We start from the raw sequence: 14,076 nt of genomic DNA on the forward strand, positions 1-14,076 counted from the left end.
GTGAATTACGTTCTGTATGCAAAAGTCCCATAATGTAAGGGCCTCCTGGCAAAGGGGAGAGGAGTGAGCACCACCCTGTTTGTTGATATAAAACATGGTTGGAGTATTGTTTGTGATGACAGAAACGCACTTGTCCGCGAGCTGGGACTTGAATGCCATGCATGCGAGGCGTACCGCTCGCAATTCCCTGACATTGATGTGAGATGAAAGATCCTCCCTTGACCAAAGACCTTGGGTTCGGAGGTGGCCCAGATGTGCACCCCATCCCTGATCCGACGCGTCCGTTACCAGGGTCAGGGAGGGCTCTGGTTTGAGGAAAGGGACCCCCGTGCAGACCACCCATGGGTCGAGCCACCATTGGAGGGAGTCCGACACCGGATGAGGTAACGTCACCACTGAGTCTAGGGAGTCCCTGACTGGCCGATAAACCCCTGCCAACCAAGATTGGAGAGGGCGCAGTCTGAGCCTGGCATGTCTGACGACATAGGTACATGCTGCCATGTGCCCTAGTAATTTGAGGCAGCTTCTTACTGTGGTGGTAGGGTAACTTTGGAGGCCGAGAATGATGTTGGACAAAGTTCGGAATCTGGCCTCTGGGAGATATGCTCTGGCTTGTGTCGAGTCCAGAAGTGCTCCTATGAATTCGATTCTTTGTGTTGGAGAAAGAGTGGACTTGGCCTCGATGAGTAAGAGGCTGAGGGAGCTGAAGGTGTGCCTGATGAAGACCACCTGAGCCTCCACGAGTGCCTTGGTCCTGCCCTTGATGAGCCAATCGTCCAGGTAAGGGAATACCTGGATCCCTTGCCTGCGGAGGAAGGCTGGCACGACTGCCATGCACTTCGTGAAGACCCTTGGGGCTGCTGATAGACCGAAGGGTAGGACCGTGAACTGTAGATTAACGTTGCCGACGAGAAACCTGAGGTAACGCCTGTGGCGAGGGATTATCGCGATATGGAAGCATGCATCCTTTAAGTCGGGGGTGGCATACCAGTCTCCTGGATCCAGGGAAGGAATGATGGAGGACAGGGAGACCATGCGGAACTTGAGCTTCTTGACAAACTTGTTGGGACGCCGCAAGTCCAGAATAGGTCTGAGGCCCCCTTTCACTTTCGGTATTAGGAAATATTGAGAATAGAAGCCCTTGCCCCGTAGTTCTGGAGGCACCTCCTCCACTGCCCCTGCTGTAAGGAGGGACTGAACTTCTTGAAGGAGAAGTTGCTTGTGAGAGGGGTCCCTGAAGAGGGACAGGGAGGAGGGCTGGTGGGGCGGGAGGGAGGAAAACTGGATAAAATATCCCTCCTCTACCGTGCGAAGCACCCAAGCGTCTGACGTGATCCGGGCCCACGCACGATAGAAGGGGGACAGACGTGATGAAAAGGTAAGGTTGGGAGGATCCAGAGATCTGTCCGGTAGGCCGTCCTCGACCGAACCCTCAAAATGGTGGCCTAGGCCCCTGCGGAGGCCTTGGTTGGGCAGAAGACCGTCCGAAGGGCTACTGTTGTTGCCTCCTCCTGCTAGTCCCCGGTCTCCTGCGCACGGCATCACCTCGATTTTGAGGTTGATATGACGCGGGGCCTGTGGCGGTCTAAACTGCCTACACTGAGTAACAGGGGTGTGTAGGCCTAAAGAACGGAGGGTGGTCCTTTAGGCTATGGAGCCGTTTGTCCGTCTTTTCTGAGAAAAGTGTGGGCCCTTCGAAGGGTAAGTCCTGTATAGTCTGTTGGACTTCATGAGGAAGGCCGGAAACTTGAAGCCAGGCTCCGCGCCTCATGACGAGACCAGTAGCCAACGTGCGCGAGGCCGAATCGGCTGCGTCCAAGGCTGCCTGAAGGGAAGCTCGAGTAATTAATCTGCCCTCCTCGACAAGGGCCGAGAACTCGGTTCGTGAATCCTGCAGGAGGAGGTCCGTAAACCTAGACAAAGCCGAGCATGTGTTGTGTCCATACAGGCTCACTATGGCCTGCTGATTGGCAATACGCAACTGTAGGCCCCCCGCTGAATAGACCTTACGTCCAAAGAGGTCCAACTTTTTAGCCTATTTTTAGGAGTGGATCCCTGAAAACCTTGACGCTCCCTCTCGTTGGCCGCATCCACCACCAGGGAGTCCGGCGGGGGGTGTGTGTAAAGATGTTCACAGCCCTTGGCTGGGACAAAATACCGCCTCTCAGTCTTTTTGGCTGTAGGGGCCAATGAGGCTGGAGTTTGCCACAAAGTGCGGGTTGTGTCCGCAATGGTTTTTATGAGGGGTAGGGCCACCTTAGATGGGCCCGACAGGGCCAGGATATCAATTACAGGATCGGTGTCCACCTCGATCTGTTCCGTCTGTATCGAGAGTCTCTGGGCCGCTCGAGTAAGGAGCTATTGGAGGAGTCTATTATCCTCTAAAGCCGGAGCAGCAGAAGTTCCCGCTACTGCCTCATCCGGAGATGAAGAGGAAGATGTTCCATGTAGCTGCCCTTCATCTAGCACGTCTCCCTGCTAGAAGGACCTGCGGCACACGGTACTCCGGCTGCGCGGCCGGTGCAGGCTCAAGATGCGGCACCGCGGCCGGTACCGGGGTCGCCACCGAACGCCGAGGAATGCTGGGCAGTGCCTGTGCTGAAGGAAGCAAAGCCCCTGTCGGTGCCACTGTTTGACCTGGGGGTGCCGTAATGCCTTGTGGCACACTCCTGTCAGATGGCGGTGGCATTAGCGGTGGTGCCCCAGACGCTGAGGAGATGGAAGCGGTTCGTGAGCGGGGACCGTACGCCTGACCCACCGACTGATGGTAGGCCCATGGCGTCCAGAACGGCCACTGTGGAGGTGGTTGCCACTCCTGCTGCTGATGCCACTGTGGCGGGTATGATTGGGCACTCCTACGCGAGGACGATCTGCTCCTCGATCTGTTAGAACTGTAGGAGTCCGCCTCCGAGTCAGAAGTCTCTGAATAGGAGGACATCGGAGGAGTGGTACCCACAGTCGCCGGCTGGGGTGCTCGCGCCGGTGCCGCTACTGTGGCGCCGCGTGGAGAGTGCGGTGAGCGCATCACTGGTTTACCCTTAGAGTGATACTGGGGCCCGGCGGCAGCCAGAGGTTGTCCGCACCGGTGCGGCGACGCCGGCACCGGAAGGTTCAAGAGGTCTGAGGCAGCCTCGAACGCCTCAGGCGTCGATGGGAGGCGGACCTCCTCCATAATGTCCGGGGATCTATGGCGTTCCGGACTTGACCTTGCCCTCTCCGGGGCGGGAGTCAACAGGATGGCCGGATGGGTCTGCGGCGCAGGTTGCCCCGTAACAATCGTGGACTGCGCCCGAGTCCCCGTGGGGAGATTGTTCGGTCCGCGACCTGTTCTTTTTAGCCGGCACCGGCGAAGGAGAGCGGCGTCTTGTCGAAGACGATTTCTTATGCGCCGACTCTCTGCGGTGCCGGGGTCTTGGGGCCCTGGCCTCACGACTTATCTCCGGTGCCGGGGCACTGCGCACCGAGGATGAAATGCTGGGTGCCGGCTCTGAAGGTCCAGGATCCGATTGCGGCCGCAGTGCCGCCTCCATTAGGAGGACTTTAAGTCTCTGCTCTCTATCCTTGAGAGTCCTGGGGCGAAAAGCCCTGCAAATAGGACACCTGTCCCTTTGATGGGTCTCCCCGAGGCACCGCAAGCAGGAAGAGTGCGGATCACTTTTTGGCATAAACTTCCCGCAGTCCCGACAGAGTTTAAACCCTGGGGACCCGGGCATGCCCCAGCGGGGCGACGAAAAGTTGGGGAAAACCCCCCCAACTGACACCTAACTATCTAACAGTAACACTAACTACTAACTAATACACTATGTACAAGAACTATAGAACACTGCCATGATTGCTAAAGAGCAAGAGAAGTTCCAGCTAGCCGTCACCGGCGGTAAGAAGGAACTGAGGCAGTGGGGGGTCAGCTGGCCCCATATACAGCGCCATAAAGGCGCCACTCCAGGGGGCGCCGGAGCCGACCCTACGGACGCTGCTATGGGAAAATCTTCCGGCTGGCGTGCACGCGGCGCGCACACACCTGCTTGGAATGGACATGAACAATCACTCGAAGAAGAACAACAGTTACGAAAGGTAGGTAACTGTTTTTTCTTCGAGTGCTTGCTCATGTTGATTCCCTTGTAGGTGACTCACAAGCAGTATCAACAGAGATGGGCTCAGAGTTCACAGCTTAGCGGCTTGCAGTACTGCCCTACCGAAGCCAGCATTGTCCCAGGCCTGCTGGGTCAGCGCATAGTGGGATGTAAAGGTGTGGACAGACAACCATGTGGCCCCTCTACAGATGCCCTGGATAGGCACATGGGCCAGAAAGGCTGCTGAAGAGGCCTGCGCCCTGGTAGAGTGGGCGGTGACAATCACTGGGGATGGCACCTTCGCTTGGTCATAGCAGAAGCGAATGCAGGCAGTGATCCAAGAAGAAATTCTTTGAGTGGATACTGGGCAACTTTTCATCCTGTTAGCCACTGTGACGAACAATTGCATCGACTTACGGAACGACTTGGTCCTGTCCACATAGAAAGTTAGAGCCCTCCTAATGTCTAGGGCATGTAGTCTGCGCTCCTCTTCTGACTTATGCGGCTTTGGAAAGAAGACTGGTAAATAAATATCCTGGCTCCAATGAAACAGACTACTTTAGGAAGAAAAGCCAGGTGCGGCCTTAGCTGGACCTTGTCCTTGTAGAAGACCGTGTACGGCAGCTCCGAGGTAAGCACCTGAATCTTAGATACCCACATCTTAGATACCGACATCACTGCAACCAGGAACGCGACCTTCGAGGAGAGGAGAGAACAGGAAGCCAAGGGCTCAAAGGGAGGACCCGTGAGCTGAGACAGCACCAGATTCAAGTCTTACGGAGGGACAGTGTCTCTGACTTGTGGGTAGAGGCACTCCAAGCCTTTAAGGAATCTGGTCACGAAATCCTGAGCAAAAACAGACCTACTCTGTAACAGCGGGTGGAAGGCCGAGATGACTGCTAGAGGGACCTTGATCAATAAGAGGGACAAGTCCTGGAGCTTGAGATGCAGGAGGTAGTCCAGAATAAGCTACAGTGAAGCCCGCTCTGGATGAACAGCTTTGTCCGCAATCCAACAGGTGAACCGTCTCCACTTGGCCACATAGTTCGCTCTAGTGGAGGGCTTCCTGCTTCCCAACAGAACATGCTGAACCTCTGCCGAGCACTGCTGCTCCTGTGCGTTTAACCATGCAGCAGCCAGGCTGTCAGATGTAGTGCTGGCAGGTTGGGGTGCAGAAGACTGCTGTGGTTCTTGGACAACATGTCCGACCTGAGCGGTAGCTGGAACAGGGTTGCTACCGAGGCCCAGGAGGGTGCTGAACCAGTGTTGTCGCCCTGTCCTGTTTGATCTTCATGAGAATCCTGGGAAGCAACGGTACCGGAGGGAAGGTGTACATCAAAGCCTCCGACCATGGGAGTAGAAAGACGTCAGACAGGGCTCCTCTGTCCATGCCCCCAATTGAGCAGAAGACGTGGTACTTCCTGTTCTGCCTGGAAGCGAACAAGTCCACCTGGGGAATTCCCCACCTGTGGAAGATGGAGCTGACCACCTCTGGATGAAGGGACCACTCGTAGCGAGAAAAGAACGTCCTGCTGAGGCGATCAGCCAACGGGTTCTTGGACCCCGGAAGGTGAGCGGCTACAAGATGGATATTGTACTGTAGACAGAAATCCCAGAGCCAGAGGGTTTCCTGGCAAAGGGCCAATGACCTGGCTCCGCCCTGCCTGTTGATACAGAAAACTGTAGCCGTGTTGTCCGTCAGGACCTGTACCACCCTGTTTTCTATATGAGGTAGAAAGGCCTGGCAGGCCAGTCAGACTTCCTGAGTTCCTTGACATTGATATGAAGGAAACAAACTTGACTGGACCAATGGCCTTGAGTGTTAAGATTGCCGAGGTGGGCTCCCCAGCCCAGGTCCAAGGCGTTGGAGACAGGGGTCACCGACGAGAATGGGGCCGCAAAGGAAACACCTTCCAACACCAACGCGGGATCCTGCCACCAGATGAGGGACGCCAGGACGCTGTCCAGAATCCTGACCACCCGGCTCATGCTGTGCCAGTTGGGGACGTAGACTGACACCAGCCACACTGAACAGATCTGAGGCTGAGTCGTGCATGCCAGACCATGCAAGTACATGCTGCCATGTGGCCCAGCACCCTCAGGCACGTGTGGGTGGTGGTGAGTGGGTGGGCCTGCAGGCCTGCGATAAGGTCCAACATGGCCTGGAACCGAGTCTCGGGGAGGAAAGCCCTGGCCCGAGTGAAGTCGAGGACCGCTCCGAAGAACTCTATGTATTGTACCGGGATTAAGGTTTACTTTGTCTCATTTATTATAAACCCCAGGTCGCAACAGGTGGAACAGACCAGGTTGAGATGCCTCCACACCTGACCCAGAGACCAGCCCTTTATCAACCAACCAGTCGTCGAGGTATGGGTATATTTGGACTCCCCGAAGCCTCAGGTAAGCAGCCACTGGTGCTATACATTTTATGAATATCCTCGGGGCCGACGAAAGACCAAAGGGCATCGCCGTAAACTGGAAATGGCGCCCTCCCAACATGAAGCGGAGGAAGCACCGGTGCCCCAGGAAGATGGAAATATGGAAGTATGCGTCCTTTAAATCGAGGACGGCGTACCAGTCTCCTGGATCCAGGGAGGGGATGATGGAGGCCAGGGAGACCATGTGGAACTTCAACTTCTGGAGCGACTTGTTGAGGTGACGCATGTGGGTCTGAGGCTTCCTTTTGCCTTCGGAAATAGGAAGTAGCAGAAGTAGAATCCTCTGCCTTCCACGTCGTGAGAAGGGTCCCTGAAGAGGGACAAGGGAGAAGTGGGAGGGGTGGTCAGCTGTAAATTGCAGGATATAGCCAGAAGAAACTGTATCTAGCACCCACCGGTCCAAGGTGACACGGAGGCAGTTGAGGAAAGGGAGGGTTGGATCCAGTACAGTGGCTGGGGTCCTTGAGCGCACCCTCAAAAGGACTGCTTCTGGCCTCCCTGACTTCTGGGAGGATCAGGTTGAGCAGGTGGACAGGAAGAGGATGCGTAGTGTCTCTTAGGCGCTTTGTCCTTGTTCTTTCTCCTGTAGGAGTCAGACCTGGGAGCCCCCCAGGACCTAGACTGCGTCTGAGGAGGAGGCAGAGGGCAGAACAGCTTCCTGGACAGCTGAGGGGTGTGCAGACCCAGGGAACGGAGGGTAGCTCAGGAGCCTAGAGTCAGCTCAGAAAAGAGCCCCAAACCCTCAAATGGCAGGTCCTGTATCGTGGTCTGCATCTCCTGAGAAGCCCAAAAGCCTGCAACCAGGAGCTGTGTTGCATGGCCACCACCAACAAGACCACCCTGGCAGCTGAGCCCATCGCACCCAGGCCATCTGGAGGACTCCACGGGCCACCGCCATGCCTTTGCTCACCAATGCGGCAAACTCATGGGCACGATCCTGTGGGAGGGCCCCCATGAACTTATTAAGGGACTTCCACAGGTTAAAGTTATAACGTCCCAGCAGGGGCTGGTGGTTAGAGACCCTAAACTGTAAGCTGGCAGTTGAATAAACTTTTCTCCCAAATAGGTCGAGTCTCTTGGCCTCTATTTTTGAGGTTCTGCTGGGGTGGCCCTGTCTGTTCCTTTCATTCACCGCAGACACGAACAGTGATGCCGCGGCGGGAGGAGTATACAGATACTCAAAGCCCTTTGTAGGGACATAGTATTTCTTTTCCGCTTTTTAGGATTTGGGTGGAATAGATGAGGGCATTTGCCACATCGATTTGGCTAGTTTGACAAACCCTGGATAGATGGGCAATGCAATTTTTGCTGGTGTGGTGGCCGAGATGACACTTCAGCAACCTCTTCGATTTGTAAGCTCAGATTCTCTATCACACGTTTAAGGAGGGCCTGGTGCTCCTTAAAATCGTCCAGGGGACTGCTGTTGTGGGAAGGTCTGACCATCGCCTCATCCAGGGATAACGATGACGACTGAGTGGCCTGAGGGATGGTGTCACCCCCTTCTTTATTGGGGGAGGGCTTCCTCGGCGCCAGAGTACGGGGTGCGGGTTCCGCCTCCACCGCAGTGCTGTGCTCCGATTGTGGCACCGGCTGCACCTTGGCCGGTTTGTCTGATGTGGCCAGGGAGGGCTGGGAGTACTGGACCGATATCACCGGCACCCCCCATGGATTCCAGGACTGCCACTGGAGGTGGAGGGGCATGGATCCTGCTGTGTTGGCACTGCAGCCTGTGCCACCTGTTCCCGCGTCGGAGGGGAGTCACCCCGCCTCAGTGACAGGCTGAGAAGTTGTGGTCCAATCCGACCATTGCCCTTCCGGTGACCACGGCGGAGCCATTGTGGCCTGAGTCTGTCTATTGACCCTGGTAGGCGAACAGCGGTGTGACGAGGAGTCGCGCCGCCTGCTGGGGGAGCTGTACCCGGGCGAGCGTGACCGACGTCGAGACCCTGAGCAAGCCCTACAGGATGGGGACTGACGACAAGGAGACCTTCTGGGAGAGGGTGCTCAGCATATAGGTGATCTATGGCCGGATGGTCATCAGTACTGGCAGTATGGGGAGCGGTGCCATGAGTCCAGAGTCAAGCAAGACAAGGCGCTCAACCAACTGTCACGGGTGGTAAGAAGGAACTGAGAGGGCACAGGGCCAGCGGTGCCTGATATACTGCCGCATGGGAGCGCTACTCTAGAGGGCACCACAGCCAGCCCTACAGATACCACTAAAGCAGAAATCTATGACAACTGTGCACATGGATGCATGCACACCTAAAATGGAATCGACATGAGCAAGCACTTGAAGAAGAACCAGTATTCCCTTCCAAGCTATCCCATAGTGGAGCAAATTATACTTGATATTAGGGCTGTCAAGCGATTAAAAAAATCAATCGCACAATTAATTGCATTGTTAAACAATAATAGAATAACATTTATTTAATTTTTGGGGATGTTTTCTACATTTTCAAATATATTGATTTCAATTATAACACAGAATACAAAGTTTACAGTGTTCACTTTATATTTATTTTTGATTACAAGCACTGTAAAAAACAAAAGAAATAGTATTTTTCAATTCACCTAATACAAATACTGTAGTGCAATCTCTATCATGAAAGCTGAACTTACAAATGTAGAATTATGTACAAAAAATAACTGCATTCAAAAATAAAACAATGTAAAGCTTTAGAGCCTGCAAGTCCACTCAGTCTTACTTCTTGTCCAGCCAATCGCTCAGACAAACAAGTTTGTTTACATTTACAGGAGATAATGCTTCCCACTTCTTGTTTACAATGTCACCTGAAAATGAGAACAGGCGTTCTCATGGCACGGTTGTAGCCAGCATTGCAAGATATTTACGTGCCAGATGCGCTAAAGATTCATATGTCCCTTCATGCTTCAAACACCATTCCAGGGGACATTCCATGCTGATGATGGGTTCTGCTCGATAACAATCCAAAGCAGTGCGGACTGATGCATGTTCATTTTCATTATCTGAGTCAGATGCCACCAACAGAAGGCTGATTTTCTTTTTTGGTGGTTTGGGTTCTGGAGTTTTCTCATCAGACTGTTGCTCTTTTAAAACTTCTGAAAGCATGCGCCACACCTCATCCCTCTCAGATTTTGGAAGGCACTTCAGATTCTTAAACCTTGGGTGGAGTGATGTAGCTATCTTTTGAAATCTCACATTGGTACCTTCTTTGCATTTTGTCAAGTCTGCAGTGAAAGTGTTCTTAAAATGAACAACATGTGCTGGGTCATCATCCGTGCTTGCTATAACATGAAATATATGGCAGAATGCGGGTATAACAGAGCAGGAGACATAAAATTCTCCCCCAAGGAGCTGAGTCACAAATTTAATGAACGCATTATTTTTTTAACAAGCATCATCAGCATGGAAGCGTGTCCTCTAGAATGTCCTGTGGCACCTTTGAGACTAACAGAAGTATTGGGAGCATAAGCTTTCGTGGGTAAGAAGCTCACTTCTTCAGATGCACTTGCATCTGAAGAAGTGAGGTTCTTACCCACGAAAGCTTATGCTCCCAATACTTCTGTTAGTCTCAAAGGTGCCACAGGACCCTCTGTTGCTTTTTACAGATTCAGACTAACACGGCTACCCCTCTGATACTCCTCTAGAATGGTGGCCGAAGCATGAAGGGGCATACTCATGTTTAGCATATCTGGCACGTAAATACCTTGCAATGCCTGTTACAAAAGTGCCATGGAAATGCCTATTCTCACTTTCTGTTGACATTGTAAATAAGAAGAGGGCAGCATCAGCTCCTGTAAATGTAAACAAACTTGTTTGTCTTAGCGATTGGTTGAGGAAGTAGGACTGACTGGACTTGTAGGCTCTGAAGTTTTACACAGTTTTGTTTTTGACTGCAGTTATGTAACAACAACAAAAAATCTACATTTGTAAGTTGCACTTTCACCACACAGAGATTGCACTACAGTACTTGTATGAGGTGAATTGAAAAATACTATTTCTTTTGTTTATCTTTTACAGTGCAAATATTTGTAATCAAGAATAATATACACTTTGATTTCAATTACAACACAGAATATGATATGAAAATGTTGGAAAAAACATCCAAAATATTTCATACATTTCAATTGGTATTCTAGTGTTTAACAATGCGATTAAACCTGCAATTAATCGTGATTGTTTTAATTACAATTAATTTTTTTTAGTTAATTGCGTGAGTTAACTGCAATTAATCGACAGCCTTACTTGATACATTTAAGGGTATTTTGGGGTGGTCTCAAGACAGAAAGCTGCCTAATAAATAGTGATCTCTTGTACAAGATTTCACTTTATATATTAGTTACCCAATAATACAGTAATTAACAATAGACTCCAGTAAATTACATTTAATGTTGCTAAGAGCAGTCCAAGGGAAGATGTATCATCAAGCACATCTGTAAATACGTTAACATGTTAAAACATGTGGAAATTGTAAGTTAAATTTATATAAACAATTCTGATACCAACCGAAACACCCAGTCTGGAAACAAAAATGTGACCAGCACCCAAACCTTTACTCTGACCCAAGCTTTGTGTTCCCTAACATTTTATAGTCAGATCCAAATTCCACTGAAATCAATGATTGTTTTTCCTTTCACTTTAATGACAGCTGAACATGGACATCACATGCCTTTTTAACATGATCTGCTTGGATAACTGATCATATGTGTATATTGTTTGTTCTGTCTGAGCAATTTGGCTCATTCACTGAGACATGAATAGCTCCTGTGTAATGGATACATTTTATGATTTGGTGTAAGAATTAATTTTAATGTATGTTCATCCAGTAGCTTTGTCTCTAATGATCATTTTCTAAATATGGGAACATAGAATTATTTCCCTCAGTAGGGAAAGATTTCTACTATGAAGGGTGCTATTAAAAAACCTAAGACATGCAAATGGTCTTGAATAGCTAGTTTGATTTTGTAGACTGTATATGGCTGAATGAAAAGACAGGCTTTTTATAAACTTTGCACGAATAAAAGTAATGTGTTAAAATGTTTAGGTGTAATTTTGAGAGAATCTATGCACTGAATGGATGATGTTTATTTGTTTTAGTAAGGCAGAGTTCTGGTTGTTTTGAGGCTCCTCACGGAGAAGGTTTCTGTTTAATGGTCTGTATGCATGAACTGTGCAGTAAAGCTGGCGGCAAGACTGTTTATGGAACATTAGCTTGAGAATTTCTTGCTTTGTAAGGGTTATTTTGTTAAAGAAGTACCTACTGGTACATCAGTTCTTAATTTTTTACTTCACAAGCTTATGTGTCACTTGACCAAAGGTTTTGGCTATTTCGTTTCCTAGACTTTATAGAAAATATTTTATAATGCTCCTTTTGGGCATGAAGACAAACTGGAGGGAGTTCAAAGAAAAGCAGCAACATGATTGGGGGGCTGGAGGGATCAATGTACTAGGAATGATTAGAAGAGCTAGAACTGTCTAATCTGACTAAGTAGGGAGAACAGAATCACATGGTAATAATCTACACATATTCGTAGAGCGTAAGTACCAAGAAGATGAATAGGAGTACTTGTGGCACCTTAGAGACTAACAAATTTATTAGAGCATAAGCTTTTGTGGACTACAGCCCACTTCTTCGGATGCATATAGAGTGGAATATATATTGAGGAGATATATATACACACATACAGAGAGCATGAACAGGTGGGAGTTGTCTTACCAACTCTGAGAGGCCAATTAAGTAAGAGAGAAAAAACTTCTGAAGTGATAATCAAGATAGCCCAGTCCAGACAGTTTGATAAGAAGTGTGAGAATACTTACAAGGGGAGATAGATTCAATGTTTGTAATGGCTCAGCCATTCCCAGTCCTTATTCAATCCTGAATTGATTGTATCTAGTTTGCATATCAATTCCAGCTCAGCAGTCTCTCGTTGGAGTCTGTTTTTGAAGTTTTTCTGTTGTAAGATAGCCACCCGCAGGTCTGTCATTGAATGGCCAGACAGGTTAAAGTGTTCTCCCACTGGTTTTTGAGTCAGATTTGTGCCAACTCTGTCCACACATCTATTCAAGTGACATCATCATAGGACCTAATCACATCAGCCATACCATCAAGGGCTCGTTCACCTGCACATCTACCAATGTGATATATGCCATCATGTGCCAGCAATGCCCCTCTGCCATGTACATTGGCCAAACCAGACAGTCTCTAAGCAAAAGAATTAATGGACACAAATCTGACATCAGGAATCATAATACTCAAAAACCAGTGGGAGAACACTTTAACCTGTCTGTCCATTCAATGACAGACCTGCGAGTGGCTATCTTACAACAGAAAAACTTCAAAAACAGACTCCAACGAGAGACTGCTGAGCTGGAATTGATATGCAAACTAGATACAATCAACTCAGGATTGAATAAGGACTGGGAATGGCTGAGCCATTACAAACATTGAATCAATCTCCCCTTGTAAGTATTCTCACACTTCTTATCAAACTGTCTGGACTGGGCTATCTTTATTATCACTTCAAAAGTTTTTTTCTCTTACTTAATTGGCCTCTCAGAGTTGGTAAGACAACTCCCACCTGTTCATGCTCTCTGTATGTGTGTATATATATCTCCTCAATATATATTCCACTCTATATGCATTATGCTTATGCTCTAATAAATTTGTTAGTCTCTAAGGTGCCACAAGTACTCCTGTTCTTTTTGCGGATACAGACTAACACGGCTGCTACTCTGAAAGAAGATGAATGATTTCAGTCCCAAATGAATTGTTTTCAAAAAATGAGAAGGGAAGTTGAATGGACGCAGGAATACATCCTGAACTCTAGTGTGCACTACCATACAACTATTGTAGTTAGTGCCCACAATAAACTCAGCAGCCCAGCTGCTCAACACCACAGGCCACTAGGAACACATCTCCATGAAACACTGCTTTCTGCACTGGCTCCTCATTGAATAATAAAATAATATATGGAGATATACCTATCTCATAGAACTGGAAGGGACCCTGAAAGGTCATTGAGTCCAGCCCCCTGCCTTCACTAGCAGGACTGAGTACTGATTTTGCCCCAGATCCCTATGTAGCCCCCTCAAGAATTGAACTCACAACCCTAGGTTTAGCAGGCCAATGCTCAAACCACTGAGCTATCCCTCCCCCATCACTGTCTTGATTCTCTGCATGGAACTGGTCCAAGTATCTGTGTCTCTGTGACCATGTCACCCTCCAATGGCTACACTGAATTGGACAATGAAATGGTCAGCCACTGAGGAGGGTTAGTGACTATGGAAGACAGAATCTTCATAGCAGATGGAGAAAAACCATGGAAACTTACTACAAGATGAAATCAAAATGACAACTAACCTCATCACATTCAAAGCTGAATGCGACCCCCCTCTTTTCACTCAGGTTCACTCAGGTTCTCCCACACTAGCACCTTTGTGGTCACTTTAAAAAAACTAAAAAGCAAACCAAATATAAAACCCATCAGACCCCTAAGGTTGCCTTTTGGTGACCAGAAAGGAAGAAAGTGCACTGCTGATCTTTTTAATTCGTGGGAGGCATTCTGAAGTTAGGGTGCTGAATGCCTGA

At 49.4% G+C, this 14,076-nt stretch overlaps 1 protein-coding gene across 10 annotated transcripts in view; it reads right to left on the reverse strand.

Moving 5' to 3' along the window:
• The window catches only part of KLHL12 (kelch like family member 12), a 116,907-nt gene that overhangs the window by 48,627 nt on the left and 54,204 nt on the right, over window positions 1–14,076 (reverse strand). The window contains exon 10 of one of the 10 annotated variants that reach the window (XM_065592416.1): window positions 8,902–9,731. The exons of 8 other annotated variants lie outside the window; for them this stretch is intronic. In XM_065592416.1, the coding sequence (XP_065448488.1) occupies window positions 9,643–9,731 (89 nt within the window). In that variant the 3' untranslated portion in view covers window positions 8,902–9,642. Of the gene's footprint in view, window positions 1–8,901; window positions 9,732–13,103; window positions 13,944–14,076 lie in introns of those variants that run through there. One more of the 10 variants, XM_065592418.1, reaches the window with a different exon arrangement.

This window comes from Chrysemys picta, chromosome 4 (genome assembly GCF_011386835.1).
Source record: "Chrysemys picta bellii isolate R12L10 chromosome 4, ASM1138683v2, whole genome shotgun sequence".
Lineage (NCBI taxonomy): Eukaryota > Metazoa > Chordata > Testudines > Emydidae > Chrysemys > Chrysemys picta.